Raw genomic sequence first — 25,387 nt, forward strand, 5'->3', positions numbered from 1 at the left:
CTTAGAGTGTCACAGAGTGTCATCAGCAGGTTGCGACAGAGACTGGAAGAGTCACAGAAAGGCATAGAAGTGCACGTCCTTTGGCCACATCCCACGTTGATGACCGCTTCATTGTGAACAGTGCCCTGCGGAACCGCATGATGAATGCCACTCAACTCCAGGCACATTTAAGGGAGGTGAGAGGCACCCAAGTGTCACATCAGACCATTCGAAACCGTTTACATCAGCATGGTCTGCGTGCTAGACGACCTGCAAGGGTACCTGACCACACCACCAGGCACAGGCATCATCGTCTTGCATGGGCCAGGGAGCATTTACGCTGGACGAGGGACCAGTGGGCCTCAGTGCTGTTCTCTGTTTACATTGAGCAGAAATGATGGCCGCCAACGATGTTGGAGACGTCAAGGAGAGCGCTACGCATCAGCCACTGTTGTCACCAGACGAGCCTTTGGTGGTGGTGGTGTTACAGTCTGGGCAGGTGTGTCTATTCAATACAGAACTACCCTACATCTTATGAATGGTACAACATCATTAATCCAGTCATTATGCCCCTGCATGAACAACACAGGCCTAATTTCATCTTCATGGACGACAATGCTCCAGCTCATCGAGGTCGCATCATTAGGGAATGGCTGCTGGAGGCTGGGGTACCTCAAATGGAGTGGCCTGCACTTTCTCCAGACATGAATCCCATAGAAAACCTATGGGATCAGCTGAGTCGCCGTGTAGAGGCTCGTAACCCTGCACCCAAGAACCTCAATGACCTGAGTGCCGCCCTTAAAGAAGAGTGGAATGCCATGCCTCAGCAGACAATTAGTCGAATCATGAAGAGCATGAGATGTCGTTGTCAAGCTGTAATTGATGGTCAAGGGCACATGACAAATTATTGAGACATTGACATTTTTTGTTGTGGTATACCCACCACTGTTGTTGGATTTTGTTTCAATAAATTGTTTGAGATGAGGAAATCACCATTGCATGCTTCTACCTAAATGCCCTACTTTCATGATATAATATCACTGTAGCATGAACTTTTTACATTTTCCATAAATTTCACCCAAAAGCCTTAACTTTTTGTGAGTAGTGTACAGTAACTGAAACTGTCCTCTATCATTGAACCAAATTTCATAAAAAAGCACATGAAGCGTTCTGTGGCCTGCCATCAACTCTCATGTGAAAGTATAATAAGAATAATCATAAAAAGAAGAAATCATTCAATAACTAATACCAGAATTACACAACTAATATATAATGTGCATTGTGTGTGATTGATCATGATTGAGCAGGTATCTCCAGAGGGTGGTATCTCACCCAGTACTGCAGCAAGACTGTAACGTTCAAGAGTTTCTGGAGAGAGAAGAGGTAGTCTCAATTTCAGTCCAGTCTGCCCAATTATATCAATTTTTCAGAACAATATTATTTATCAGTGTTTGTGTCTCTGCGTATCAGTTGCCCCGAGCAGTGAATACTCAGGCTCTAAGTGGGTCTGGTTTCCTCAAGATGATAAACAAAGCATCAGATGCTGTGAATAAGATGACTGTAAAGATGAACGAATCGGACAATGTAAGAAACCTTTGCAAATGCAGGTCTAATTTGGGGTTTGCACTTTGCTAATTTGGGGTTACCACTTATACTTTGGCAGAGATAACACATAGAGATGTGTTTGTATATGTATGTTTCAGTGGTTTGAAAGCAAGCTACAGGAGGTGGAAAATGAACAGCAGCTGCTAAGGAGGCTCCATGTTTCAGTTGACTCACTGGTCAATCACAGGAAAGGTGAGAATGAACATCAGATTGATCATTGTAATGAACAAGCACGTGCATAATTTAAATATGGTTGAGATAAGTATTAATAAATGAAATATACATCTCTGTCTTTGTTTAGAGTTGTGTACAAACACTGCCATGTTTGCTAAGAGTGTGGTGATGTTGGGCAGTGCAGAGAACTCTGTGTTGTCTTGTGCACTCTCTGAACTAGCCAAAGTAGAGGATAAACTGCAGCAGCTACATCAGCAGCAGGCACTGAGTGACTTCTTCATCCATACTGAGCTACTTGCAGATTATGTACGATTGCTAGGAGCTGTGCAGGTAATAACAAACAAAAACAAAACAAAAAAAACACTTTTTTTTGCATCGGCTTCCTATTTAGCGATTCCTAAATATATATTCCTGGCAAAGCCTTCCTTCTTTCTTGGAAATCTTATAGGTGTCTTACAAGGTTAGTATGACTGAGAAACTTAAATCAAAAGCAGAAGCAAAACAATGTAGAAAGGCTAGAATTTATGCAAGCAATGAGCTTCATAAATGATGTTCACAGGACAAAGACAGTAAGTTCTAGGCTATTGTTCTAATTGAAATAAAATGTCAATATTATATAAGGAAGTATGACAATGTCCATTGTTAAAAGCACTATATAACTAAATTGTCTTCATTCATTGTTTTCAGATCACTTCCAACGTCTAAGATTAAAGTTAAACTTCAAACTTAAAAGACAACAAAAACAAGATCTGAAGCAGAATTAACTGCTGTGAAGCATAAATTTGTGAATCATTATTTTTTAACCATGGGTCTGTTTACACTGTTAATGCGGTTAATACTCATCACGGTAATTAAATCTTTTTTATTTGGGGCATGAACAGGAGTGCTTGATTATTGATATGCACAGACACTGCACACTATTTAAGGAACATCTATACTTCTGCACATTCACTTATCTATTCAGCCAATCATGTGGCAGCAGAGCAGTGCAAAAAATCATGCAGATCCAGGTTTAGAGCTTCAGTTACTGTTTACATCAAACACTGGAATAAAAAAAGTGTGATCTCTGTGTTTTTAATCATGGCATGGTTGTTGGTACCAAAAGGAATGGATTGAGTATTTCATAGACTGGTGTGTTTCAAAAGTTTACACTAGGGGTCTCTAACATGTCGCTCAACCCACTTCTGAGTAGCTCGCCAAAAGTTTATATAAAATGTACAAAATTGATCAAATCAAATGACTCCCCAGACAAATCCTAGTCCTCCGTACATGCATGCACTTTACACAGTTTAAAACAGACGTTCATCAATCAACTGAAAAGTGTTATATAAACTTAAATCTATGAGCACAAATTAAAGTAGTTTGGGTAAAGTAAAAAGAAAATACATGGCAGATCAATTCATCTTGGAAGCTGCTGGGGATTTGACCACATTAGGAATAAAACTACCAAGCTGCTAAAGCAAAATTGTTAATTTCACATTGAAATGAATCTATCCTATCCTGTGCTGGAGACATTTCTTATTAGTGCAGGTGTTTCTTATTTGTGGTGTTTCATAGTTTTAAAATTGTTTCAACTGTTTACAATTCCCATTAACAATTGCATATGGATGCCAAAAAATACATAATCACACAAAGTCCAATACAATTTCAGGTCTCTGTTAATATTAACTTTAATGTATAGGTGTTCCAGCATAATGAGCATGGATACAGATGTTCCTGTATAACATGTTGGTTAAATGAATTATAATTGTTGTATAATATGTACATTTGTTGTTGTCAGGGTTGCTTTGAACAACGAGCGAAGGCTTGGCACCGCTGGCAGGAGGCCCAGAGCACTCTCCAAAAGAAGAGAGAGGCTGAAGCCAAACTGCTGTGGGCAAACAAACCAGAAAAACTACAGCAGGCTAAAGAAGAAATCGCTGAGGTCACTGCTATTACATACATATTATACTACTATATTATATACATATTATATTGCTGTACTCTTCTATACAAGCATCATGAAATCATTCACAGTGTACACAAACGCATCATTAAAAACTAGTTAAGCTCAAACACACACACACACACACACACACACAAAGTAAGCCACAACTTAACTGCAGTGCTTTGTAAGAGAAAGATATGGTGGATTATTTAAAAAAAGTTATTATTTATTCAGGTACTTCAGCGCAACACCACTAGTACAATTTTTTTTTATTTTAAAATAATCAGTGCGAAAGTTGGCTGGGAGCCAATGTCATGTGGATTAAGATAGGAGTGATTTGTATGAATGCTTCAGCATTACTTAACATACTACAAATTTAGTTTGATGCCAGTGATGCAGTCCATCCTCTCATTTTTTAAATCTTAAATCGACTTTTTTCTAACTATCATTTTAATTGTTTTTAGCATCTTGTGTGCGATTGAACTAGTCAGAGACCCAATGCGTTAATTTGTGAAAACTTCCAAAAAGCGTTCTGCACTTTATGAGTGATAAAGCTGTTTCAGGCTGTTGCTCCTGTCATGGTGTAGAGGAATTTGCGTATTGAGGAGTATCACTCTCAGCCGCGAGGTCCTTATTTCCTTGCAGAAATCGACAGCTGGAGTTATACCAGCAGGCTTACCAGAGGATCTGTACAGCTGGGACATCTGGATTAAAATACGGGAAGAAGAGGACTACTTCACTGGAGACTTAAAAATGTCAGGCTTAGCGATTTCTATTGGCTACCCTCCTCTTGCTGTAAAATGTACAGCCTCTTAGACATAAGACAGATTATCTGGAAGCGTGGATTAAATGGTTACCTGAAATTAAAGAAACTTCTCTTCTCTGAAACATGGCTGAAGGAGTTTGATCGGGATGAGGACCTAAGTATAAGGCTTGGAAACCCAATTCACCTAGATCAGTCACCAGAGATTCCCAGGGAAAAGTTGAGGAGGAGGAGGAGTGTGTTTGTACATCAACAAAAGGTACTGTAATACCGTTGTGATTTTACACACTTGTGGATATACATTTGTGAGCCAACGCATCAGCTGAGGTTCAGCTGATAGCTGACATCACACTCAGACTGGATTCGACTTGCCCCATCCTAGGGGATTTTAATCATTGCACTTTAATGCCTAAGAGCAGCTTGGCAAGGATTTTAATCAATGGCATTCATCAACCAGCATACCAGTGAGACCATCTGTGTGTAGAGCAGACAGACTTGCCAGATGCATTTAAGTCATTCTTTTCTCAGTTTGAACGGTCTGACATTAAGACAGTTTCCACATTAAGAGAACCTCTGTCCTCAAAATGAGATATAACGGGAATGCGTCACAATTCTATTTAAGAGTGTGAAAACAGAGAAGGCTGATAGCCCTATGCCATTTGTGTACGCACATTTCATTATTTTGTGGACCAGTTCAGTGAGATCTTCTCTACCCTTTTTCATGTGTGAAGGAGATGGACAAATACCTACTGTATGGCAAACTTTCACTACAATTCTGTAGCAACTAGAACTGCAGTGGGCTGAACACAGAGACACAGAGGCAAAGAAACAGTAAATGGTGATTTATTTACACTAATGTGGAGCAGTGAAGCAGTAACTTTATAGTGCAGTGAGAGTCTGTAGTAAGGTCAATTTCAGTCAGAGATGTTACAAAGATGGAGCACAACCTTTGGAGTAGTTGCTGCAGGTCTCCAGCTCTTCTATGCAGTGGGGAGAAGCAGCAAAACAGAACCCAGGCTGCACCCAGGTCTACATCTGGGAAGCGTCTGCGTTCAGCACAGAGAGACAAGCACATATTAGAAGCCGCAAACATAAGAGACCTTACCTCTCCGAACCAGCCTTACCCCTTAATAATCTCTGAATAGCTGTCACCTCAGTGCTCTGGTTATTCTGTCCTGCAGAAAAGTGCTCTGTCTCTGTCCACGAAACAAGGTGATGGAGTGGTGCTGTCCCTTCAGCAGGGCAAATGGTGGGGGAGGAGTGATATTTTGCTGCTTGTGGGTAGAGGTGTGGGCTCTGCCGTCACAAATTCCCATCCCTAAATCCAAAAAATCCCAGAGAGCTAAATAAATTTAGACCAGTGGCACATTTTCATCTCTGGTAAATAAATGCTCTGAAAAGATCTTAAAAGATGAAATTATCTCCCTAGTCAATGGCAAACTATACATGTAGTTTGCATGTCAAGATGAAAATGGTGTGGAAGACGCAAAGCTTTTCCTCATACACAGACCCTATATCTTAAGCAAAATTAAAAGATATGCTAATTCCTCTATTCCTTCTGCTGTTAAGCTACTAAATGCTCACAGTAATCTACTTAGATAACCTGTACAGTAAGTTTTTTTGCAGCAGAGCCGTGAATTGTTTTTGCAACCTGTCGATCTGTGCATGCAGGTGTCGATGTTGATGCCCAATTGTTGCTGTTTATGTATTTATTTTTATTTTTACTCATTCAATTATATGGATGGTAAGACCGTAGAAATCAATTGCCTATGGGATTAATAAAGTACTAAATCTGATTTTCTAATTGTTGGTTTTTAGGTTCATCAGTGATTGTTATACCAGGGTGCTAATTTATTCTCTTTAATTATTTTTCTTATAAGTGGAGCTACAGTACCTAGAAGTATTCAGTATATGACTCTAAGTATTGTGGATGATAACTCTGGGAGACTATTGCTAAATAGTATTAATGAAAGTTTGACAGAGTAACATGGCAAAGTGCATGTATTATGTTTTAAATGAGACAAGGTAATGGCCTGAAATAGCTTCAGAGTGGAAATGTATTTTTTCTATTTAATCTGCATGTTAGTATGAGATAAAGAGTGTGATCACCGTTATGGGTGGGTCCTTGCATTCTGATGAATCTGCTACATTCTGATTAGTAAATGTTTGAGATGAAATCCATAAATTCACACTAAAATTCAGAATATGGCCCTTGAGGTCTGTAAATAATAATTAGCACAACTGACTTATTTTCGTGGCTACATTTGTTTATTTAATTATTTAAAAAATTGTGACACTTCCTCTGTCGTGAGGTGAGGCTGATGTAGATAGCTGTATTCATTTGGTTTAATTCATGTTTCTGTTAAACACAGTACATTAAACTTCTGATCAGTAATAATTTCTTTAACAATATGTTAAATCAGATACTGATCAGATAAATTAGATCTAACAATAAGTTAGATCAGATCAGACGTTTACAGAGCCTATTACAGCTTCATACATTTCCTTTGCCAATTTACCCCCTCTGCAGTGTTACGTTTAGTAACCTCTGACTGATGAAGGCACATATCATTTGCCCCTACATCAAAAACTACCTTAGAAAACTTATGCTTGTCTAAGACCCTATGAAAAGCTACTTTCTGGCACCCTGGCTCCTGGTATACCCCTAACCAGTGCTAATGGAGCCCCTGAAGGCCTAGCTAATTACACATAATGTATATTAAAGTCTCAGAGGGTGCTTCAATGGAAAGCAAACTATCTCTGCCTAAAGCATCCAGACTTTCCCCTATAGAAACTACATTGTTCTCACTCTCAAGTGAACAATACAAAAACGGAAATGGCAGAGTAGAATTATTGATGAAAACAGTACAATTTAAAAAAAAAAAAAAAAAACAACTTACACCAGATGAAACCAGGAACAATATCACCATTAAATTTTAGCTAATTTGCAAAACCTGCTTTTGAAAACATATCCAAGGATATTTGGTGTGACCCTAATAAGAATAATTATAATAACCAAACAAAGCAAACTAATGGTTGTTTTGCATGGTTTAACATGAAATATTACTGCCATGTACAGGACTAGATTCTGAGGACATATCCAAAGGCATTTGTGTGCAAAACATGGCGTACCTTGAAAATTCTTTGTGATTCTGCCTTTCAACCCTGCCCACTCCGGTTTAAGATAACATAGTCAAGTTTAAACAGCTGTTTTTCAGGAAAGAAAATTCAATTGAGCTGAAATCTGATGCACTGCAATCCTTCTGCTAATCTGTAACTGAGATCTTTTTTTAAAAAAACAAAAAAAAACATGGCTGCCAGTGAGCTATGAGCAGATATTACATACAATTAGTATACAGCACTTTTCACAAAATGTCATGAGTGTGTTAACCTATGGAATATTTATTATTCAGTGTAACTTGCAAAAATTGTCCCCTGGGGTGATATTTGCTGAAGGCCTGTTGCATTTTTATATAATATTTACATGTATGCCAGACTTTCAGTTACAGTTTACACTCTGTATGTATTTTTTCTGTGCAGTGGGAAGCAAGAGTAAATCAATGTGAGAGAGATTTTGAGCGGATAAGCTCCACCTTAAAGAAGGAAGTGTACAGGTTTGAGGTGAGAGCAGAAATTTTTGGAAGGTAAAAGAAGAATACACTGTTGGTTATAAGCAAGACTAATTTTATATGGTGTTTAGATTCCAAATTATATTTAATGGAGAAAAAAACTTTCTAAGAAAGTGAACCTCTTTTATTAATTGTTTCATGAAGAATATTTTAGCCAGTGCATTTTTATCCATTTCTATCATTATAAAACATGCATATTTTTTTTTTCAGAAAAATAAATGCAGAGATTTCAAACATCACATAGTGAAGTACCTAGAGTCTCTTCTTTGTTTGCAGCATCAGGTGAGTGCCTGTATATGACTGTTTGGTGTTTGCATTGTGGTGCATTTGATTGACTGATAATATGATTGATTGTTTTTCTTTGGGCTCTCTTTTAGATGGTGAAATGCTGGGAGGCCTTCCTGCCAGAGGCAAAAGCCATCATGTGACTTTAGCCTGATCATTACTACTGATAAGATTCCATGGCAGACTGAAAAGCAAAAAAAAGGTGAACAGATAAAATGTTAAATGCAAAATTGCAAAAACTTTTTATTAGCGAAATGCAGAAAATAAACTACTGTAAAGCAATGAAGCAATGAATGCATTAATACATTATTAGGCAAAAGGGGCTATGTATAGGCATATATCTATACACCTATGTACATAGTTTAAAGGTTTTGTTCAGTATAAAAAAAACAACTGCAAATTTATGCTTGAATATGTGTCTGTATTTACATACCTATACAGATATACATACCTATAAAAAGGAGACAGTAATTAATGAACATCATGCCCGCTCACTTACGGCATAATGCTGTCCTAAAACACTAAGAAATTATATTTTAAAAAACTGTTCCTTTATAGATGATAAAGCCTCCTGGAAGATTATACTTTCAGCCCATTCTGCCTTTCTCTGATAAAAACCACATCCCCGTATGGCTGAGGGCTGTGGTGTAATTCATTGTATTTAAATATGACATAAATCTCATGCATTCATGGGAGTGGAATGAAATGAGAACATTCTTAAAAAGTAATACCTTGCTTATTTTTTTTAATTGTTATTTGCTTTTTAATTCATTAAGCATGTATTTGATATATAAACAGTAATGCAGAGAAGGCTTTTAGGCATTTTCTGCATGTCACTAATGTAAAGTATGGCATATGAGTTTTTACCATAGTGATTACTTTACTGTCTGGCACAGAATTGGACTGTAAAATGGACTGGATTGCTTTCACCTTTACTTGTAATATAAATTTAGCATTTAATTTTAAAAAAGAAAATATATCCATATATACTCCTGACCTCTCCACATCATGCTCTACTCTCATAAACAACATGCAAAAACATACTTGTACACAGACAACATGTGTATGGGGCAACGGCCTTTGTCCACCTAAGAAACTTCCATTCATATTTGCAAAATTAAGGTTAAAAAACTAAGGATGCTGTTTGGGGACCTGCAGTGTAAAGTTTCAGAATAAATGTTTTGATTTCTGTGAAACAGTTGTTTTGTCTCTGTTCAGTATTTGTGTATATGCTGTAAATGCACATTTGATGGTGTGTACCAATTCTATTAAATAAACCAGAGTAAATATCCTACTTTTTGCAAGCTTTTGCTTTCATTCTGTTCTGCAGATTCAGTTCTTCTTATTAACCACATTTCCTCAATAAATCTCAACAGCTTACAGTTGTGGTGGTTTCAGTTAACATGTACTGGCTTTGTAAATTCATACAGAAAAATACATCACTGAAATTGGTCATTATTTAAGCCTTGAACTACCTACAGAAATTACATGTAACTTACTATTAAATAGGAACATCAGACCAGGGGAATTTATGTCTCTTAAACAATTTTTATACTATTCCATATAGTCTCCATTTGATTTCCTTTTAATTTTAATTGCTTGTCTTTGCTGGGTTGAGAGTGGCTCTGTACCCTGATCTGAATGCACCATCACAGTCATAAGCAGTGAGCCATTCAGATAGGGCCTCTGATTGGGATGTATAGTGAGCACATCCTCACCAACACTTGCTTATGTACCCAGTGACAGAGTATATTACTCCAAATATGTATAGGTCCCACATGTCACTGTCCCACAATCACTGCAACTGTACGCCTGCATATTCATGCAATTATCTTAACAGCCAATCATGTTGCAGATGCACCATGTAAAAACGCATTGAAGAATAAAAAATTATGAAGTCTCCATTTTGATGTTTGATGTGAACATTAACTGAAGCTCTTGACCCATAACTCTTATTTATTTATTTATTTATTTTTGCATTTCATTGCTGACATATATTTGGATAACTGCATAAATGAGTACAGTACAGCCCTGGAGTTTCCAGCACTGCCACACTTTGCTGGATTAGGGTTGCAAAATCCCGTGAATTTTCACGGCTGGGAACTTTCCATGGGAATTAACAGGAATATATGGGAATTAACGGGAATATATGGGAATAAACTTGGAAATTGCAGGTTAGCCTATAACAGGGAACTTAAATGTAGTTGAAAAAATATCTTGCAGCATAATCTTGGTTAAAACAACCAGATAAAACAACCCTGTATATACCTCAATCACATGCACACAGCACTGCTGGGTGACTGAGGCCACACCCCCACATGCACTCTGCATTCCTCCATAACATAAACTGATCATTTCTTGACACACAAAATAATTTCAAAAAATGTCCATCTTGGTGAGTAGCCATGTAAATTACATAAATATTACATACATTTATATTTAAAACAAAATTTTACTATTGTAAAAAGAAATACACTGACCGAGCAAACATTTAGGTGAGATAATTAAAAAAAACTGTCTAAAAAAGACCATCCTACACACACACACACTCACACAATCCCCCTCAGTCACTTAAGGGGGGAGGAGGAACTCTATTCTCCAGGCTCTGACTATCACAAGAATATCAAAGCCACAGTTCTGCATTTGAACCTGAAGATTAATGGGACTTTTTTTGGAAGGAAATGGGTGGGGTGTGTTTTTGTTTTAGAAGGAAATAAGGTTTTTTTTTTACATTCAACATTTATGCTTGTGTGTTGTTCAATGAAAGAATTAATTAAAGTTCTACTTACAATTAAATCAAAATCAAAGTTTCATTTATGTATTAGTCTGCTTGCATGTCAGCTTATGATCAAACTAAATGTTTATATTTATGTTATGTATATGTAGGTTATACATATTTCCCCAAATTTCTAAATAATTTAAATAAATTCCCATTAATTACCATAAATTCCTGTTAAGTTTCCAACTTGGTTTCTGTGGAAATTTTCCGGACATTTTCCGCCCCTTTGCAACCCTACTCTGGATAAAGCAATCTGCCTAATCTATAAACGTAATGTACATGTAATGTAATACAACTGCAGCTTAATGATCTCTGCAATAAATTCTAATAAAAAACATAGTGCTGCAACATTTAAAAAATGAAAATGCTATGAATTGAAATGTGTGTGTGTGAATTCTGATACAACACGATTAAAAATTTTCTGTGTGAGTATTATTTATTTTACTTTAACAAAATTAGAAGTATCAGATCAGATTTAACCGTGAAGGACAGTGGAAATTAGTGAAAGATGATTTAAACTTTTTATTGACCTGAATTCATTTACAAAGGCAGCTGGCATTTAAAACATTCAAATCAAAACGCAGTGAAAATCAAAAGGGGAGTAGTGTTACATGTTATTGATCCCACAGACCTACCATTCATTTTCAATAAAAAGTACAGTTACTGGCTTTCAATGAGCCCGTTACAATTCACATACTGATCAACAAACACTTATAAATATACAAATAAAATCATCTATAATTTATAATTACAATGATTCTGAGCTTGAAAATACACTAAAATGGGTCAAAGAATCATATTATTTAATGACGTTCCAACCTTGGAGAGGTTTGTGGGCCTTATGTGGGGACATAATACATCCAGGGCTTCATTTTTAACATGTGAATCCTACCAAAATATCTCTTAAATTGGAAACACTTTTACAATGCCTGTATATTTTGGTCATGCACATTTTTTGGCTTTTCATTATATAGGGACAGTTTTTCCTCATCAAATTTGATTAAACAGACTTGCATAGCACAGACTTGCATCTCTATACAAAATTTAAGAGGATGGCAAACGGGTATAAGAGGTAAATCTGGCCAATCATCAAGTGCTCTTTCAAAACAAAAAAACTTGTCTTGTAGTCCCATTAGTGTAATAAATCAAGAAGAGAAATGAAGAGGGCTCAAACACACAGACAAAGGGTTCATTGGACCTTTTGCAAATATCCTGTTTTAGTGTCTAGTGTAGTTCTTGGCTGATAGCAGTGCAACTTATTGTGGCTTTTCTGCTCACCACAACAATAACCCAAACCAGTTTGACCCCCCCTTAATATGCTCAATTTGTTTTTTTGTTTTCTGCATCATTCCCTGTATTGTTATGTTTAAAAAACCTGGGAGACCAACAGATTCTGAAATACTGTGACACCAAGAACACTGGCCGTGTTTTGAAACACTTTTTTAAGACATGTAAACAAATGAGCTCCTATCATAAAGATTTGGTTTTGCCAAATGGGACAGAGAAGTGGGATATTCTCTCTCCCCCACAGCAACATTAGCCATCATGGGCATCTGTGAACTCATTTGTGCAGATGTTTGAGGATAGTACTCAGAGAGTGTCACACTGTCCCCTGACACTGAAAAAGCAGCAGATTGAAAAGAGGTAGTAGCTGGCTTCACAAGCCTTGGAGAAAGCATGTGATAGACTTCACCCTCCATGGTTGGTAGCTGTCATGTGATAGGGGAGAGCTGTCAGGAGGGTGGAAACAGTCTAAGGTTAAATTAAGGAGGAAATCAGGGAAAATCAGGAAACCATGGGGAAATAATGAATGCTCTTTCTTCCAAAAAATGCAATATAAAAAAGATCACACTTTCCATATCAAAATGTTTTTGTTACTAAAAATTACCTATAATAGCCTATTTGGTTGTATATAGTACCTGCTGGTGAGTGTGTGACTGGCTTTTTAAAGGCCCTCATTATCTGATGACTCTGCATTGCACAGAAGCTGGTATGATTGTCAGGAGTGATCATCACTCTGGTTGATAATGTGGCTATAACCAATGACCAGCTCGCTTTGACGGCACAACACGACCAACAACGCTACAACGAGGAGCAGAAGAATGAAGCCACAGACAGCCAGCCCAACAATCACATCTACACCAACATACAAAAGAGAAAATCAAGAACAATTATTGATCTCATTTGGTTGTGAATGGTAGACATAGTATTGTCCAGCTAAATATTAAAGTGTGTGACGTTTGTTTTTGTTTATACCTTTATCACTTGTAGATGAGCTGATCTGGCACTCCTTGTGCCAATCTGCTGGAATGACTGAATTAGTGAGTCTAATGAAGTCCTGCAGGGGGCACAGCCGGGCACAGCCAGGTAAAGTTAAATAGTATGGTTCAGTGACAGTGCTATCATTACGATAAAGCATTGCCACAGAGAATGATCTGAGGGGAAATGGCCAGACAGCATAAATGTATAAGTTAAACTTATTCCAGTGCTTCAACCGCAGTAAGTGTAGCAAGTGTAAAAATAAATAAAAGTTTGTATACAGATAAGGTTCAAGCTGATATACATTCACTGGCAACTTCAACAGAAGTACCTGTATACCTGTTCATCCATGCAATTATCAAATTTGTCACTTATATCTCATAAGAGCAATGAAAACAGTCATGCAGTTTACAGGCCAGATGATTTCAGATATTGCACTGATGCCACAAGATGACTGACTGGATAACTGCATGAATGATCAGGGGTACAGATATTTCCATTAAGGTGGTTGATGTGTGTGTGTGTGTGTGTGTTGAAAGTTTGCTTCACCCATTTTGATCCTGGTGCAGTTCAAATATGTGGCAGGAAGCATATGGTGGCTGTAATCCATTATACACATTAAGCGCCTCCTGAAGTGCTACAATGGTTGTATCATGCTGAAGAAAAAATAAACACAATAACTATTGTCTGTACATTTTGTGTTATGCAGGATTGTGAGCAATCCTAAAATGTTCTCAGAAAGTATATGGTTGTTTTGCACATATTTACAAACTGATTACATTTCATGCCTAATAACCATATGAAATGGGACAGTATGATTCATACTGATAAGAACCCTAATAAAACATTTTGCCATGGACTGACAGTTCAAGGTGCTTTCTTGGTATGATACTAGTTTAATAATAGTAAGATTTGTCAAAACAGTTGTCATAGTGTGTGAACAGTACATAGTGTGTGAATGAACGGAAACAAATGAAAAAGGAAAACAGGAACTGACTCACCGCAGAATACATGATCATCTTCAGCTGGTGATTTGAATTTAAAGTGGCAGCAGCTGATATGTTCTTAATAATCTGATCCAGCAAGACACCTAAAAGAAAGAGTACTAGATGTATGCCAACTCTTGACTGAGATGTACCTTGTTAAAGGACTAGACAGATTTATTTTGTCATTCATTTTGTATATTATATTGTTCATTTGTATAAATCAAACTGTGGGAACCACAGTGTCACTGATGCAAATCACAATTCTTACACTGCAATGCATCAGACATGCTATGTAAGCATGTTTTTGTGCATCAGTGATCATCAGGAACCAGTGTTCATCTTAACCTTGCTGACTGTAGCTCTACTGGCTTTCTCAGATACCAATCATCCAACATGTCTTTTGTAATCCATGTCACCACAGTGTCCACAATATTTTATATTCTTTTTATAAATATATTTCTTGGCTCAAGATCACATAGTCCACTTTTTCAAAACCTGTTTTTTTTTATATTAACAGCTGTTTACTATCATCTTTTAGCTTTAAAGTGAATAACCACACAAGGCAGCAGCATGGGCACCAAAACCCTCCCAAAACAACATTGCAAAAAGTTGTGAAAATATAAACAGGTGAGGGATATAAAAATATTTCTACAAATATAAAGACTCCTTGGAGCACTGACAAGAAATGTCCCTCATTAAGAAGTGGAAAGTGCAAACCACAATCTGTCTAATATCCAACACTAGATAACCAAAGACAGCACTTTTTCAGAGTGACCACCACTTACAGTATTTTATGGCCAACAGAGCACACAATGTGCATCACACAATATCAAAGATATCACACACATCTAGCCTGTATGAGGGCAGGTGGGGTGTTGTATTAAGTTTGTACAAAGACAACTGAAGTATAATAAAACTGCCAGATGGTTTTGTGGACAGATGAAATCAAAGTAAAACTCTTTGGCATGAATAAAAAAGACCCACATCACTAAAACGCCAGCCCAACTGTGAATCATGGTGGTGGGAGCATACTATTTTGGGGATGTTTCTCATCTGCAGCAATAAGGGAACTTGTCCAGATTGAGGGAATGATGAATGTAAGTAAGTAACTAATTAATGATATATTAAGTAAATCATTATATAGGTTACAAATTGTTTCATAATAATACAGAGTAAAATCCACTGCTGTGCCAGGAAACCAGTTCAGACAGGACCAGGAATTTAAAAATCTCACTGGTAGCCAATGAAGAGAAGCCCATTTGAAATCTTAGTTTTAAGATTTTTAAAAGATTACAATTCCAAAACATGGTGGGAACAAAACTGTGGCAGGGCCAAAATTACATCTACGCCATAAATAGAGTATATGCAAGCATATTTACCTTTCTATTTCTTATTATCATAATTTATGGAATCACATTATAGAATCATCAATCAAGTAAATATGTATTTAAAGCTCTAAAACTTGTGGGTAATGAAAATGCCCAGGTCTGACCTCCCTGTAGCCGACATTTCTCCTTTCTTTTATAGACACCAAACATGATCTGGAAACTAAAGTTTTTCAGCTGCTTCAGTGTCTTCATCACATCTGGAGTCACCCAGGCTGGAGGTGGCAGCCTGTGATTTTTCTGTGTGAGGGAAAGTGAGAGTTAGATTGCAAGAGTGTATGAAAGAGAGAGTGAGAGAAAATAGTGAACTCATTTATAGTCAGATCCATGATATTGACAAAATTACTGTTATTAGTGTCCCCTTATTATTCAAAAATAATAGAACTTAAGTATATTTAGTTATAGTTGTTTTCATAACATCTGCATTGTTGATTCAGTACAAACATTTTAGATTTTCATTACTCTTCCAAACTATATTTCAATGTTACAGAAAAAAGGTTTGTATGCTAGTAAAGAAACCAAAATATATTACTGTAGTACTTTTACTGTTTTTTTATATTGAAATATTTATTTCCTTTATTTTTAAGCCTTTAATTCTTTCTTTAAATACCTTTGAATTACTTCTAGCATAGTGTGCTCACAGAACCTCACCTCACAGAAAAGTGCGTCGTAGATACTCCACACCATCTCAATGGAAATTGACTTCAGCCCAGTTTTATTCCTCACCATCTCCAGGAAATCCTACTCATTAAAAAGCACAGCATTCACTACACTGCAACACGACAACAATGCAATGCAATGCAATGGCACCATCTCCTCCACATGCTCAACATTTATTTTATAAAGAAAGCTCTTTAACTGGCATATTATTTTCACTCAATTACATTTTCCTGTCTTAGTTGTTCTGTCACAGTTGATGTTTTTAAATAACAATTTTCTTTTCTGTTTAAAAACTGCAAGGAGAGGATCTTTTTAAAATAATATTTAGCCTATATTCGACCAGTCTTTATCTAAGGTACATTATAAACATCCATCATGGAAAACATTTTGTCTGGTGTGTTAGTTGCATGATGTTTGGTCATTCTGCCTCCCTCATTAGTAACAGTTTTCCCTGTAATACATGTTTCATTGTTAGCTATCTGTAGAAGATTGTAGCATTAGAGGTATGTATTCAGAATCTAAAGAGGGTTAGCGGGAGTGAGAGCAGCTTCGTTTCTGTAGGGGAATTTATATTTATTATAATTTATAATAATAATTATTATAACCCCCAGGGCCATATTCTGAATTGCTTGGTGAATTTACAGATCTGTAACCTAGTTGTTTCTTTAGAGAAAAGATTAATTTTTGGAGACTATAATATTCATTTTGATAATCTGGAAGACCCTCTGAGAACAACAGATGTGTGTAATAGTAGGGGTTAGAATGTAATGGGACCCATTCGTAATGGTGCTCACACTCTTGACCTTATGCTAACATTCAGATTAAACAAAAAATATATAGTCACATTTCTTGTTGGTGTCGCTTGACCTTAGTGCAGCTTGTGACACCATTGAACATACTATTCTACTTGTTAGGCTAGAAAATGTTGTTAGAGTTAAGGCCTAATCCTGGCACAAGTATTATTTTGACTGATTATCATCAGTTTATAGATGTAAATGCATACCAAATACCTCTATGCATACCAAAGTAAAGCTTGGCTTTCTACAAGGCTATCTCCCTCCCCCATCCTGACTGTGTTCTACAGAGGAACCATCGAGAGCATCCTGATCAGCTGCATCACTGCCTGGTTTGGGAACTGCAACGTCTTGGATCGCAAGACCCTACAGCGGATAGAGAGGACAGCTGAAAAGATCATCGGAGTCTCTCTCCCCTCTATCACGGACATTTACACTGCACGCTGCATCCGCAAAGCTAACAGCATTGTGGACGACCCCACACACCCCTCACACACACTCTTCACCCTCCTGCCATCTGGAAAGAGGTACCGGAGCATTCGGGCCCTCACAACCAGACTGTGTAACAGTTTCTTTCCTCAAGCCATCAGGTTCCTCAACACCCAGGACTGAACTGTACAAAAAACTCTCTCTCTCTCTCACACACACACATACACCCAGAACTGTACAAGACTAAAGAGAACTACACTGTACAATACTCTCTGTCTCTCTCTCTCTCTCACACACACACACACTCTTTTTCACCTGTATAATTTATATTGTTCACTACTTATTGCACTACCTCAAACCCTGTTATTTCATTATACACTGCTATGTTTATATTTATGTTTATGCCTATTTCTATTTGCACTACCTCAACCACTGCTACTCTGTACATCATTTCTTTTTATTCCATTTCATTTTTTACATTTCATTACACGTTCTTTTTCTGCGCTCCTCTTTTCTGCGACAAGTGTCCTGTTTTCGTGTTGTCTTTTTGTACCTACTGTTTTTGCACTGTCTTGTCTTTGCTCTGTTTGCACCTAGTTGCACACTTTGCACTTTATGTGGCTAGGACAAAAATTTTTGTCCTAGCTCTGTGTTGTTTTTTTCGTGTGTTGAAATGAAATGTTGTTTCATTTCACTATGTACTGCGTCAGCTATATGTGGTTGAAATGACAATAAAGCCTCTTGAATCTTAGGTAAAGTACCAAATCTGGAAGGTACATATGCATTTTTGAGTGTTTTGGTGAACTGGGATGTTTTCAATGCTGCCTCTTTCCAACTCACACATTCAATCAGGTTTGTTGATGGTGGATTGGCTGGCAGCTTTATGTCCCAGGAAGCCCTCATGTCTGTGTCACATTCTGGCTCTCGCTTTTATTAATGCTGTCATGGCTAGTTGTGACAGAGTCCCTGCTTGCACTCTGCACACAATGTACATTGTTCTTAACAATTACAATTACCTAATATTCTGTCTCTATCTCTCTCTCTGTTCATCTCTCACTCTTTCTGTCCCTCTCTGTTGAGATACACATGCCACTTGTGAGATACAGTACCAGTGTTCCCGGCCACTTTTGCTCTTCATTATCATGTGTGTGTGCACAGGTCAAGTATAAATAAGCCAATTTGAAAGAATATAATAAATATTAAACAAACACAGGTCAAATTTATTTTAATTTATTTTACTCTCAGGTCCTAATAACCTAATAAAGTTCTCTGTTGAAAAATTCAATTTCATACTTGTTCCTGTCTGTAAATTCAAAATAGCTCATACTGACAACAGTGCAGGTTTTTTAAAGAAGTATTATTTTGAGTATGTAATCAAACTCACTTTGTAGGTCTTGGTCATATTTAGGAAGATTTCTGTTTTTTCTGTCTCATTCATGAGCAACTGGTAGCGTGGGCAGTTTGGAATAGGAAATGACAGCAGCTGGTAAAGAAAAAAAAAATCATGTCACGCAATGTCTAGTGATCACTCATTATTTTCCATTGAAAATAATAATTCTGTAAACATTTCAAACAGGTATTTGATCTAAACTCTCAATTATTTTTTTCTCAATTTAGGGACTTGTGAACTATGTGCAGTATACTAAGCAAATGTAGAAGGTGCACTTTCTTACCTTTTCCTCATTTTGGGGTACCGTGTGTACTGGTATAGGCTGCCAGGCCAAACCTGGATGAAACACCTGTGATCCACTGGGTGGGTAAAGACCAGCAAGATTTGAGGCGGCACTCATCAGAGTGCGATCATAATCTGTACTTCGTACAACAATCTGTGCCATTGGAAGTAGATAGAAATGGGAATCAGCACCTACCATAAAATGCTGACATCAAATTAGGGTCACACAGGTATAGAACTGTGTCAAGGTATTTCTGAAAACAATGTAGTTTTCAGGCAGTATTATTCCAAAGAAAATTGTCTTTTGACTTGTAGGCCACTCACTGCTATTGAGGATGACCCCACCTGAACAGCCTGTATACACATGGGATTGCTGTGGATAGTGTAGGTTATGTTGATACTCATAAGTTTACAGTATAAATTTTTTTTACAGAGGTTACAGCATATGTTTAAGATGAAAGACACAAAAAGCAAGAGTTTTAAAATAATTAGTCACAGGTACAAACCCTGCAATAAACCAAAGCTGACATAAGTTATATTACTTACGCACACTGCTTGCCATAGCAGGTTAATGTAATCTGCGACTTTAGGTTAACTTGCTGTGACCGTAGGTTAACCTTATCTGTTACTGTAGGTTAACTTGCACTGCAAAAACCAATATGATCCTAACTGGAAATTATGTCATATTTTCAGAACCCTCTCAGCTAGAAAAAATGGAAAACTATCAACCAATTTTGTCTATAAACATAGCTTTTAATCATTGTTGTAGCTCTCAAATGATTACTTATAAAAGAGATTTTTTACATCTATTAAATTTTTTTTAAATTATTTAATTTTCGAGGTTGTTGGAGTGTTTAATCATTTTAATGTGTTTAATGATTTGAAAAAAATAAATCCACTAGTTGGAAATGCATATTGTACTTTAAATACCATCAACTGTCTGTTGTTGATAAGTGCCAGTCATGTTGTTTTACAATGTATGTTGCTGGACATTGAGTCATCAGTGTCCCAATGTAGTGAGCCAGGAGTTCCGATGCAGTGAGCACTCAAACTCATGTTCATGGTTCATGTTTTAGGGAGCTAAGGAGCTGGCTGAGTTTTCTCCTGGTTTTCACTGAGCACACAATTTATTAGTGTCTTATAACAATGGTGTATTCCTGAAAAAGCCTGAATTTGTCAGAGCTTTTGAAAGAGTTATTTAGAAGTCACTCATGTGAGGAATTTGAGTTAATTCAGAGGAAGGCAGTCTTCCAGCAAGGACTGAACCTGGTCCTTAAAATGTTTATGAGCTATATTGCTTTCTTTTTTCAATCATCCACAGCAAAAGAAACCAGAGAAACCAAAGAAGAGGCTCCATGTGTGTCACCCATTTAAGCTACTGGAAAGCCAGTCTTCCCGTGTCTGCAATAAACCTGAGCAGGACAGGTGACCTGATATTAATTAGGATGATGTGCCTCCCATACAAAAGACATTTTAATTTGTGAAATTGCACATGTTAGAATTGATTATTTCATGCTGTTGGCTTTTTTATTTAGCAATGCCTGTTAATTCTATAAGCTGTCCCCTTTCATTTGTGGCTTTCAAATTGTTTGAGGTTCTCACAATTTACTCTATAAATATTTGTTTGAAAAAAAAAAAACTTTTGTTCGTTTTAAACTATTCTCTGAATATATTGTCGCTAGTACGGTAGGTACTAATAGAAATACTATGGAGTGTGACAAATAAATACTGAATAATGCTGCACCCAGATACCCCCAAAACAGGCAGGAAAGAAAACAGACTTTGAGTTCATTATATTAATTACCACAGACCTCAAAACGTGTGTAGTTTTCACTCAGGAAACCTGTGTAGCGTTTTCTCAAAAACTGGCCCAGCTCAAAGTGCTGCTGCATACCTTCCTGTACATTCACAGAAGACAAACAGGTTATCTGCTAATGTTTCAACAAACACATAAGCAACATTGCACGTGCAGTACAACTACTTTATTATGGGTTTTGCAACAATGTCTGTGTGTGTGTGTGCACGCAAAAGGAACCTGAGAAAGCTGTCCAAAACCCTGTGGCCATGCACTCTCCTGGTATGGGTCTGTTGGATAGGCTTTGACAGGAGAACGGTCTCCATGGCGATATAACTAAAGGAACAGGAACAAACGTTTCTAATTACAAATACAAAACCTAATAGGATTTATGGCTAAAGATTTCATAATTCCCTTTATCATCTATACAATCCCCTCCAATCCAATGTAAAGTCTGGGACCCCCGCCCTATGCAGGGCTCGACCCCAGACGCCCGTGGTGTGCACACGCACGCCAGCACACGGTGTAATGAGACCCATGCGCAGGATTCAGCGAAGCACTGCTTTTATTACATTTAAGACGCGACATATGGAAACAAACGTAACAAGACATGGCGTGGTTAACTAAACAAAACAAAAGCAAAACCTAGACCTTCGCTTGGACATGGAACCTAGCAAACAAAACCCCAACAGAAACCACGGTACAGATAACAATCATGGACAAGGACACAAACGCAAGGATCCCTATTTATAGGGGTAGACATTAGGGCTAATGGGATACAGGTGACACAATCAGGATAGGAACAATAGGAAGGGCGTAACAAAAGACACACAAAGAAGCAGGCTTCCAAGGTTCACCTGCCAGCGCCCTCTCTGGGCCTGGCAGGGAACTGTCCAGCTGTTCCTGACATCCAAGCAGAACCAATTCTTTTGTTAAGATATTCTCAATTAAGATATAGGGGTTTGAGAGTAAAGAATGGATATGATAGGATATGATATGATTGATCAGAATTTAAACTTTCTTATTTATTATATATTTCCTGATCTTTACATATGCTTGTGTTTAACAACGTGGTATCTCAAGTGGTTAAGGCTCTGGGTTGTTGATCAGGGTTCAGGGATGCTGTATCATGGCTGACCATGTGCTAAAGTGTTGGAATAGATGATCTTAAAGTAAATAAGGCATACTATTTGGTGGGTTATGTCTTGTTTGCAATGGGCAATCCACTGACATCACCAAACGTTGGCATTCTTTTATGGTTTCCCAGGCTTATAACTGCAACTATTTTCAGCTTTTGTTTGTTTTTCTACTTCTACTATGATGGACTAATGTGATTTTATGTTATAGTTCAGGGGCATATCCGCTGCACTTATACCTTTCCATCACTTTAGTAGAGGTTAATGTTGGTTACGGAAAATCTCTGCACAATTTGTCTAGAAGGTTTAAAGAAAGAATGTTCATATGCAATCAAATGCACCCAATACATAGAGTTTCAGAAACAAGAATATGCAAACCATCATAGTCACCATAGCAAGTGGTGATACACCAATATGAAAACTCTTGATTAAACAGTGACTTTCTTTCTTATGTTCATTAATTAATTCATTAATTCATTCATTCATTCATGCATTCACCCATTCATTCAACTGTTTTATCCTGAAAAAATCAGACAGTTCCATGCACACAGTTAGTTTGGACTTTCAACTAGAAATACCAACACACTTATCCATACCTATGGGGAATTTAGCATAGCTCCTATAGGCATGTTTTTGGGAAGTGAAAAAAAAATAGAGAACCCGGAAAAGCCCTGCACACAGGGAGAACATATGTACAAGCAGAAGCCCAAGCTCAGAATGAAACCATAAATGCACTCAATTAATCTCTGGGAGGTCTTCTACAATATTATGCCAATTGCATCTGTGAACTATAAAACATCTAGAATGAATTCTAGAGAAATTTTAAGGTGAATTTTCTGCAGAAATTGACAGTAAAATGGGCTAGAATTTAGTAGTCAACATTAAGGGACATACTATATTATGCTGATTGCATCTGTGAACTATGGAGTGTATATATCATAATCAACGCCACATGAAAAACAGTTATTCATGGTCACAAATGCTAAATAAGATTTCCTTTAAAAAAAATAATAATTTTTTTTTTTTTTTTAAATGTACAGTAAAAGTAACAGTAAAATTGCCTCAAATTTAGTATGGTCAACTCTCAGAGGTGCAATGTGCTAATTGCATCCTTTATTATATTATGCTGATCACCTACTATTAATGACAAAATGGTCTAAATCAATTGTGTTAACAGGACTGATCAAAATTGTTCTAATTACACCTCTAGAGTACAGCAGGTTATATAACAGCGCTTATATGGTGTAAAGAGATTTTAGCATGTAATGTATTAAATATTATTAATTATTAATTTCCTATTTGGCACAGTGGCAATAAATAAATAAATATTGTGCACATTTTTATTTTAGTTTAAGGTTCGATGTAAGATAATATTTAATCTAATAATTAAATTATTTAATAATTATTTAATTTAATAATTAAGTAATAATTCCTACAGTATGCACTAATGCACTCTATAATTTTAAGTAATGCAACAGGGAAAAAAATCAGTTACATTTCATGTGTATTCATTAAAAATGCATGAAATTATGCATCTATACGGCCTGTGTTGTTTTCCACACGCGCCGCTCCGCCTCGCATGTTTCAGCAACAGAGAGCGAGAAACTCCGAGAGTCTGACCGCACTACGATGTCGTAAGAGTGAACATGCGGCGTCTTGTGATTACACAAAACTAATCTAATCAGCGCTTTTCATCATAAATAAGCTGGTTTTTATTTTTTAAATGTGCAATTAAATGTCAAGTAGTAAATAAGCTAATTATTAAGTATTTAGTTAGTGAAACTTTGATGTTATTAATGATCTCTGACACTATGTGCATAACCACAAGACAGGAAACGTAACTGAAAGCTACATTTTACTTTTTTTTATTAGCCGTAGAAATCCTCTTACTTCGGCGTACTCAACAACAATAACAACAATAACAACAACAACCCAATCTTTCGATGATTTGTATTTCCTGGTGAAAGATCATATTTGCAAAAATGTAGGAGGGACATTTGGTGCTGTCTTATTGTTGGTTTCGCAGCTACATTGAGCCACATGAAGCATTTTTTTTTTGTTAAGCGTTATAGAATAATACTGGGTGATTATAAAGCAGATAGTTATATATGGTGTGCAACACAGATCATAAGCAGTATCATACTCACCGCTGTGACAAATTTAAGCGTAGATTCTCCAACCGCATATCTGAAGACAAACAATGACAAGGTGATCAAAATAAACGATCCCATGTTTGTAATCACATACGCAGCTTACATGGAATTTAGGTGGCCTCCTGGAAGTATACAGAAGACGTGACAAGAAATAAAGCCAGAGATATGTGGTATTGCTTAGCTACTGCCCAGTGTCCGACGACTTGAACACTCGAGCCTGGTTTACTGAACGGACGACGAGGCTCTGTTTCAGGGTTGCCAGGTATGCGCAAAACGCAAGAAAAGTAATCTACAAATATGCACCACCATCCAACCCTGTATTCAACTCCAAAAAATATATAATAATAATGCAATTTGCAAACAAAGTGTAGCATTTACAAACTAGCACGGTATTTGGCTTGAAGTTAATGTATGGAAACCGTCCACTCTATAGACAATATCAGGGGTGGAATGAAAATGTGCACCCATGGGTGACTTGTCGAAATCTGTGACTATGTCGTTGTTCGCGCCTAACGCGCGTGCTCGTGTGCGTGACTTACAGTCTGTAAAGCGAGAAAGCACCTTTCTTCACCTTTCTAACGATCCAGATGCAATTGTGTTTTATTTTTGTGATTATTGTCACAAGCAAACACTATATTGAATATTATATTGTATTATTTTTTATATTCTTTGCATTATGTTAATCAATTAATTTATTTCATCTTTGTTCCCTACATGTGTCTATGAAACAGCAAGCTCACAAATATTAAATTCTGGTATATGTCCAGGTATAAAACAGTAAGGTGACCAATTCTAACAGTACAGAAATGTTAAGAAAGAGGTAGCCCAAATCTGTTACCACCTTTTACTCCTCACTGAATTTCTCCTAATGTTCCTCAGTTTTGAACAGATCACATCCTCTAGAAAGTTTTCTGGTCTGGTATATGGCCAGGAATTTGTATGAAAGGCATATATTTGTCTTATTTGTATTGTTTTTT

General features: G+C 36.9%; 2 protein-coding genes across 14 annotated transcripts in view; one reads left to right on the forward strand and one right to left on the reverse strand.

The window, feature by feature from the left end:
- LOC131347583 (sorting nexin-1-like) overlaps positions 1-9,656 on the forward strand; it is a 28,303-nt gene extending 18,647 nt beyond the window's left edge. For 4 of the 9 annotated variants that reach the window (XM_058381738.1, XM_058381743.1, XM_058381741.1 and 1 more), the window contains 9 exons: positions 1,287-1,362; positions 1,450-1,563; positions 1,683-1,776; positions 1,886-2,088; positions 3,539-3,682; positions 4,585-4,707; positions 7,989-8,069; positions 8,288-8,359; positions 8,455-9,656. In XM_058381738.1, coding sequence (XP_058237721.1) covers positions 1,287-1,362; positions 1,450-1,563; positions 1,683-1,776; positions 1,886-2,088; positions 3,539-3,682; positions 4,585-4,707; positions 7,989-8,069; positions 8,288-8,359; positions 8,455-8,505 — 958 coding nt within the window. In that variant the 3' untranslated portion in view covers positions 8,506-9,656. Of the gene's footprint in view, positions 1-1,286; positions 1,363-1,449; positions 1,564-1,682; positions 1,777-1,885; positions 2,089-3,538; positions 3,683-4,330; positions 4,708-7,988; positions 8,070-8,287; positions 8,360-8,454 lie in introns of those variants that run through there. The other 5 variants (XM_058381739.1, XR_009203802.1, XR_009203803.1 and 2 more) reach the window with 5 other exon arrangements.
- Positions 4,701-24,666, reverse strand: acp2 (acid phosphatase 2, lysosomal). 5 transcript variants are annotated; one of them, XM_058381744.1, is made up of 12 exons: positions 24,405-24,666; positions 21,362-21,457; positions 21,138-21,224; positions 19,328-19,480; positions 19,039-19,137; positions 16,423-16,512; positions 15,879-16,011; positions 14,402-14,490; positions 13,950-14,056; positions 13,398-13,576; positions 5,601-5,766; positions 4,701-5,494 (listed from the first exon to the last, which is right to left on the reverse strand). In XM_058381744.1, exons 1-12 carry the CDS (start codon positions 24,486-24,488, stop codon positions 5,296-5,298), a joined length of 1,482 nt encoding a protein of 493 aa, XP_058237727.1. In that variant the 5' UTR covers positions 24,489-24,666; the 3' UTR covers positions 4,701-5,295. The 5 variants fall into 5 exon arrangements, 3 of the variants coding, with proteins under 3 accessions (XP_058237727.1, XP_058237728.1, XP_058237730.1); XM_058381745.1 differs by having other exon boundaries at positions 5,355-5,494; positions 5,573-5,766; positions 24,405-24,665; XR_009203805.1 differs by lacking the exon at positions 4,701-5,494 and adding an exon at positions 13,061-13,277 and having other exon boundaries at positions 5,628-5,766; positions 24,405-24,662.
- Between the last annotated feature and the right edge of the window lie 721 nt (positions 24,667-25,387).

This window comes from Hemibagrus wyckioides, linkage group LG27, assembly GCF_019097595.1.
Source record: "Hemibagrus wyckioides isolate EC202008001 linkage group LG27, SWU_Hwy_1.0, whole genome shotgun sequence".
Classification (NCBI taxonomy): domain Eukaryota; kingdom Metazoa; phylum Chordata; class Actinopteri; order Siluriformes; family Bagridae; genus Hemibagrus; species Hemibagrus wyckioides.